We start from the raw sequence: 6,000 nt of genomic DNA on the forward strand, positions 1-6,000 counted from the left end.
GGAGGGGGTCAGGTGAAGCACTTCCGGGGGAGGACGTTAGCGCCAGGAGAGGCCACGCAGAACCCGTGCCCGGGACGGGAGACCATGCGTCAGACAGAAAGGGTTTTTGTTTTTTTTTGTATTTTTCTGAAGCTGGAAACGGGGAGAGACAGTCAGACAGACTCCCGCATGCGCCCGACCGGGATCCACCCGGCACGCCCACCATGGGGCGACGCTCTGCCCACCAGGGGGCGATGCTCTGCCCATCCTGGGCGTCGCCATATTGCGACCAGAGCCACTCTAGCGCCTGGGGCAGAGGCCAAGGAGCCATCCCCAGCACCCGGGCCATCTTTGCTCCAATGGAGCCTTGGCTGCGGGAGGGGAAGAGAGAGACAGAGAGGAAGGAGGGGGGGTGGAGAAGCAAATGGGCGCTTCTCCTGTGTGCCCTGGCCGGGAATCGAACCCGGGTCCCCCGCACGCCAGGCCGACGCTCTACCGCTGAGCCAACCGGCCAGGGCCCGACAGAAAGGGTTTGACTCTCAGCTCTCCTGCTTCAGGGCTGTGTGGCTTTGGAGAAGCCAGTTTACCTCTGAACCTCCATTCAGAGAGTGGACGTCCAGAGGGTAGCCACCTCCTTGTGCTGCTGACTGGACGACCTGAGAGCATGTGCTGGGGGGTCTGGCCTGCGCTCCCTGTGGCCCGAGGAGCCAGGTCACGCAGGCAGGGAGCGTCGTCTGAGCATCGTGTACGTGGCCGCTCCGGGGGTCCAGCGGCACCTGCCGACCCAGACAGACCCTGGGAGGGGCTCGCAGCCTCGCCTCCGGAGGGCCCCACCCTTGTCTGTGTCCCAGCTGTCTGGAGCAGAGGTGAGAGAGGTGCCCCCTCAGAAGGCTTTGGCTGCACCTGGTCACACAGACCGGGGCGGAGTCCCAGTGTTGCCCCTTGGCTACGTCACTTACAGTGTTGGAGCCTCTGGTGGGTGTCCAGCTGCCGGCCTTCCTGCTTCTGGCCTGGCTGTCCTGGGACCTTCTCCTCTGGGGCCTCATTTTCTTCTGGGCGCTTCAGGACTCCCAGCCTTGTCTAGCTCTGACCTCGTAGTGCAACCAGGTGTCGTTTGGGGGTGTGTGGGGCCCCCACTGGTGGGGAGGAGCATGCACAACTCCTCGTCCCCCTGTTCAGGCCAGCTGGCTGAGGGTCCCCTCCTTTTCCAGCTCTGCCCTGCTAAGGCAGGATGAGGGCCCGAGTACCCACAGCCCAGCGCTAATGGCCAGATGGCCTCAGTGCCCACAGAGCCAGGTGGTGCCGTGGCTCCAAGCCTGCAGATGCCTCAGGCTGGCACCAACAGGCCGTCCTGGAGTCAGCTGGGCATCGGAGGAGGGGTAGCCACTGGCCTGTGGGTCCAGAGTCTGGACCAGCCTCACCTGCTGTGGGAATGGTGTTTGTCTGGCCTGGGTGAGGAGCTATGGGCGTGCCCTGCGACCCCCAGGGTGTGTGAACGGCAGGCTGACCTAGTGCTCCCCTGAGTGGGTGGAGGATGGGGACACTTCTGAGTGCTGCCCACGTCCTCTCGTTCAGAGCTGAGGCCCTTGGATGAGGTCAGCCCGTCAGTGGCCCCTCTGAGCACCAGCTAGTGACCAGAAGGGCGAGGGTGTGGCATAGGGGTTTGAGAGTGGATGCCTGGGGTGGAGTCTGTGAGTGTTGGGGGGATGGGTGGGGCCCAGCTTGGGGTGTCCTTGGAAACAGGGCCATTTCTAGGCCCTGGGGGGTGAGTCCACAGAGAACAGAAGAGCAGACTTCCTGTGCTCAGGTGGCTGATGGTCCCAGGGGAGGGACGACAGCGGGCACAACTCCACGCGCGTCATTGCTGCTATTATTAGCACCCCTGGCAGGTCAGAGGTCAGGGAGTGGGGCTACCCTGGGGATCTGAGTGAGCGCGCAGTCCTCTGAGGACACAGGGAGGCCGCAGCGGTGTCCTTGTGACCTTACAGCCGGAGGTGGTGGGAAAGCCTGGGAGGAGAACGCCCAGAGGGAGTCGGAGGAGCAGCCAGCGAGGGGGTCTGGGTGAGGCCCGAGGGGTCCGGGGCTCTGCGGGTGGCCTGGCAGGAGCCAGTGGGGACTCTGAGCCGACGATGGACAGGACTAGGGTGGGAGGGAGGGAGGCAGGGAAGGGGTCTGGGTGAGGCCCGAGGGGTCCGGGGCTCTGCAGGGACTCTGAGCCAACGATGGACAGGACTAGGAGGGAGGGAGGGAGGCAGGGAAGGGGTCTGGGTGAGGCCCGAGGGGTCCGGGGCTCTGCAGGGACTCTGAGCAGAGGATGGACAGGACTAGGGTGGGAGGGAGGGAGGCAGGGAAGGGGTCTGGGTGAGGCCCGAGGGGTCCGGGGCTCTGCAGGGACTCTGAGCAGAGGATGGACAGGACTAGGGAGGGAGGGAGGCAGGGAGGGAGCTGAGGCGGCTGCCGTGCTGGTCCAGGTGGGTGGTGACGGGCGCCCAGGCTGTGCGGGTGGAAGAAGGTGCTGGGTTCTGAATATGTCTGAGAGCAGAGCAGCCCTCGGTGTGGGAGCAGAGAAGCTGAGGGTGGAGGCAAGGTTTCTGGCTGGAGGTCCCGGGAGGGAGGAGTGGCCATTTTCCAAGCTGACGAGGAGGGTCAGGAGCTGACTCCAGGTAGGAGGGAGGATCAGCTCCTCGGTTGTGGGCACATTAGGCCGAAACGGCTGCCGGCCACGTCTGCGGGCCCTGGGCAGGGTGGTGCGCGGGCCGGTGGGACACCTGCTGTCCTCTGTGTTTCAGGAGCTGTCCCGCCCGGAGCTGGCCTGGGGGCAAGGAGCCAGGGCCGCCCCCGCCCCGGGATGACCACAGCCGTCCAGGCTGACCCTTACAGCGTCGTGTCCTCGGAGGAGGCCGGGCGGCACCTGGTCGCCATGTCGGGCGCCAACGGCTTCGGCAACGGCAAGGTGCACACGCGGCGGAGGTGCCGCAACCGCTTCGTCAAGAAGAACGGCCAGTGCAACATCGAGTTCGCCAACATGGACGAGAAGTCGCAGCGCTACCTGGCGGACATGTTCACCACCTGCGTGGACATCCGCTGGCGCTACATGCTGCTCCTCTTCTCGCTGGCCTTCCTCGCCTCCTGGCTGCTGTTCGGCGTCATCTTCTGGGTCATCGCGGTGGCCCACGGGGACCTGGAGCCGGCCCGGGACCGCGGCCGCACGCCCTGCGTGCTGCAGGTCCACGGCTTCATGGCGGCCTTCCTCTTCTCCATCGAGACGCAGACCACCATCGGCTACGGGCTGCGCTGTGTGACCGAGGAGTGCCCGGTGGCGGTCTTCATGGTGGTGGCGCAGTCCATCGTGGGCTGCATCATCGACTCCTTCATGATCGGCGCCATCATGGCCAAGATGGCCCGGCCCAAGAAGCGGGCGCAGACCCTGCTGTTCAGCCACCACGCCGTGGTCGCCCTGCGGGACGGCAAGCTGTGCCTCATGTGGCGCGTGGGCAACCTGCGGAAGAGCCACATCGTGGAGGCCCACGTGCGGGCCCAGCTCATCAAGCCCAGGGTCACGGAGGAGGGGGAGTACATCCCGCTGGACCAGATCGACATCGACGTGGGCTTCGACAAGGGCCTGGACCGCATCTTCCTGGTGTCGCCCATCACCATCCTGCACGAGATCGACGAGGCCAGTCCGCTGTTCGGCATCAGCCGGCAGGACCTGGAGACGGACGACTTCGAGATCGTGGTCATCCTGGAGGGGATGGTGGAGGCCACGGCCATGACCACCCAAGCCCGGAGCTCCTACCTGGCCAACGAGATCCTGTGGGGCCACCGCTTCGAGCCGGTCCTCTTTGAGGAGAAGAACCAGTACAAGATCGACTACGCCCACTTCCACAAGACCTACGAGGTGCCCTCCACTCCCCGCTGCAGCGCCAAGGACCTGGTGGAGAACAAGTTCCTGCTGCCCAGCGCCAACTCCTTCTGCTACGAGAACGAGCTGGCTTTCCTGAGTCGCGACGAGGAGGAGGAGGAGGAGGAGGACGACCCGGGTGGCCGCAGCCCTCCGGCGAGGCGCGACTTTGACCGGCACCTGGCTGGCGGCGGGGGCGCCCTCGAGCAGCGGTCCTACAGACGGGAGTCGGAAATCTGAGCTGCCGTGGGCTGAGGTGCAACGTCCTCCCAGCGGGGCCAGGCCTGCCTCCCGGGAGGGCCCGGGGTCGGAGCCGAACGGGCCGGCCGGGCGCCCTGGCTGCAGACTCAGTAGCGTTTTAGCTGTTTAATGTTTCCTCACCGTGGCCTTGGGAGGTTGGGCAGGAGACTGGGGGGCTGCAGCCGGCGGTCACTGGCCTCAGAGGTCCACGCAGGCTCAGAGGCAAGGAGGTGAGCTCCTGGGGGCCGGCCACCGGGGCGAGGGGCTTCTGCCTGAGGGGAGAGAGCTGCCATCCGCCTGGAGTTGGCTGCTCAGCCCCCCCGGCCTCTGGGTGAAGGCTGGCGAGCTGCGGAGCATCCCACTGGTTTTTAACTTAGGGGGAAACTGAGTTTCGGTTTGAGTAAGACTGTTTACAAAAAAAAAAAAAAAAAAAAGAAAAAGAAAAAGAAATTAATGTGATTAAAATGTTTTTTTTTTTTAATTTACAGAGGTACAAAAAAAGGACAATTAGAATTCCATTGGTTTGCCAGGTGGCAGGTAGCTGGGCGGAGGCTCCAGAAGGTTCCGCAGGCTGGACAGACCTCCCCCCGAGGAAGGCCAGGCCCTCGAGGGCTGCGGGCCAACAGCCAGCATGGCCTCGTCCCCGGTCCTGCGTGCGCTGGGTGGAGTGGAGTCCGTTTGTGACAGGAGAAACACCGTGTTAATGATCATAATAAAAGCTTTCCGGTGTCAGAGAGGTGGAGGAAAGGGGCCAGAGGGGAAACCAGTTTGAGCTTTTTGAGTTGGACTTTGCACTTCACAGGTGCTTCTCAGGGTCGGATACGAGCCCTGCCCGCCGGGGGGTCCCCTCTCCCCCTGGGCACTGGCTGCTCCTGACTTGCTTCTCTCTCCTTTTCTGGTCAGTGGCCTGCCCCCTTCCCCAGGGAGGGGCCGTGGGCAAGTGCGGGCGGGGCTGGCTCCGTGGGAAGGGAGCCCTGGTTCCCAGACGTGGGGGGCCCGGATCAGCCCCACCCCGCACGAGCCCGGCCTGAGCTGTGCCTTAGAGACTCCCAGCGCTCTGGCTCCCGTTTCTGTCTCCACAGGACTGCCTGGCCCTCCCCGCTGGCCTCCCCCTCTGTCTGCAGAGGCCGGGCTGAGTGGTACCCTCCCTAACCCTGGGGCAGCAGGGGTGAGCCGCGGTGAGTGGCCACCAGGCTGCACCCTGCCGAACGGCAGAGGAACCGTCTTAAGAAAGATGTGGCCCTGGCCGGTTGGCTCAGCGGTAGAGCATCGGCCTGGCTTGCAAGGGGTCCCGGGTTCGATTCCCGGCCAGGGCACACAGGAGAAGTGCCCATCTGCTTCTCCACCCCTCCCTCTCTCCTTCCTCTCTGTCTCTCTCTTCCCCTCCCGCAGCCGAGGCTCCATTGGAGCAAAGATGGCCCGGGCGCTGGGGATGGCTCCTTGGCCTCTGCCTCAGGTGCTAGAGTGGCTCTGGTCGCAACATAGTGACCCCCCGGAGGGGCAGAGCATCGCCCCCTGGTGGGCGTGCCGGGTGGATCCTGGTCGGGCGCATGTGGGAGTCTGTCTGGCTGTCTCTCCCTGTTTCAAGCTTTGGAAAAAAACAAAAAAAAAAAAAAAAAAAAAAAAAAAAAAAGAAAGAAAGATGTGGACTTGTCGCTGAGGTGACTAGGAGTGTCACACATCTAGGAAGTAGTCAGGAAGGGGCTCAGGGCTGTGGCTTGCTGGCCCGGAAGCAGGCCCCTGGCCCAGAAGCTGCTCAGTGTGGGCTTGTTCTTGGCAGAGAGGACAGCTGTGGGGGCTGGACCTTCAGTGGAGCTGGCGCCCTTCCCAGGACGGCTGAGAGTGCTTGTCCTCCCGAGTGACCAGGGCCATAAAGAAGT

General features: G+C 64.0%; 1 protein-coding gene across 3 annotated transcripts in view; it reads left to right on the plus strand.

Annotated features, from left to right (window-relative positions):
* The window catches only part of LOC136387032 (ATP-sensitive inward rectifier potassium channel 12), a 50,069-nt gene extending 44,308 nt beyond the window's left edge, over positions 1 to 5,761 (plus strand). For all 3 annotated transcript variants that reach the window (XM_066358102.1, XM_066358103.1, XM_066358104.1), the window contains exon 2: positions 2,769 to 5,761. In XM_066358102.1, coding sequence (XP_066214199.1) covers positions 2,828 to 4,120 — 1,293 coding nt within the window. In that variant the 5' untranslated portion in view covers positions 2,769 to 2,827 and the 3' untranslated portion in view covers positions 4,121 to 5,761. The remainder of the gene's footprint in view (positions 1 to 2,768) is intronic.
* The last annotated feature ends 239 nt before the right edge of the window (positions 5,762 to 6,000 follow it).

Source organism: Saccopteryx leptura, unplaced genomic scaffold, assembly GCF_036850995.1.
Source record: "Saccopteryx leptura isolate mSacLep1 unplaced genomic scaffold, mSacLep1_pri_phased_curated manual_scaffold_49, whole genome shotgun sequence".
Lineage (NCBI taxonomy): Eukaryota > Metazoa > Chordata > Mammalia > Chiroptera > Emballonuridae > Saccopteryx > Saccopteryx leptura.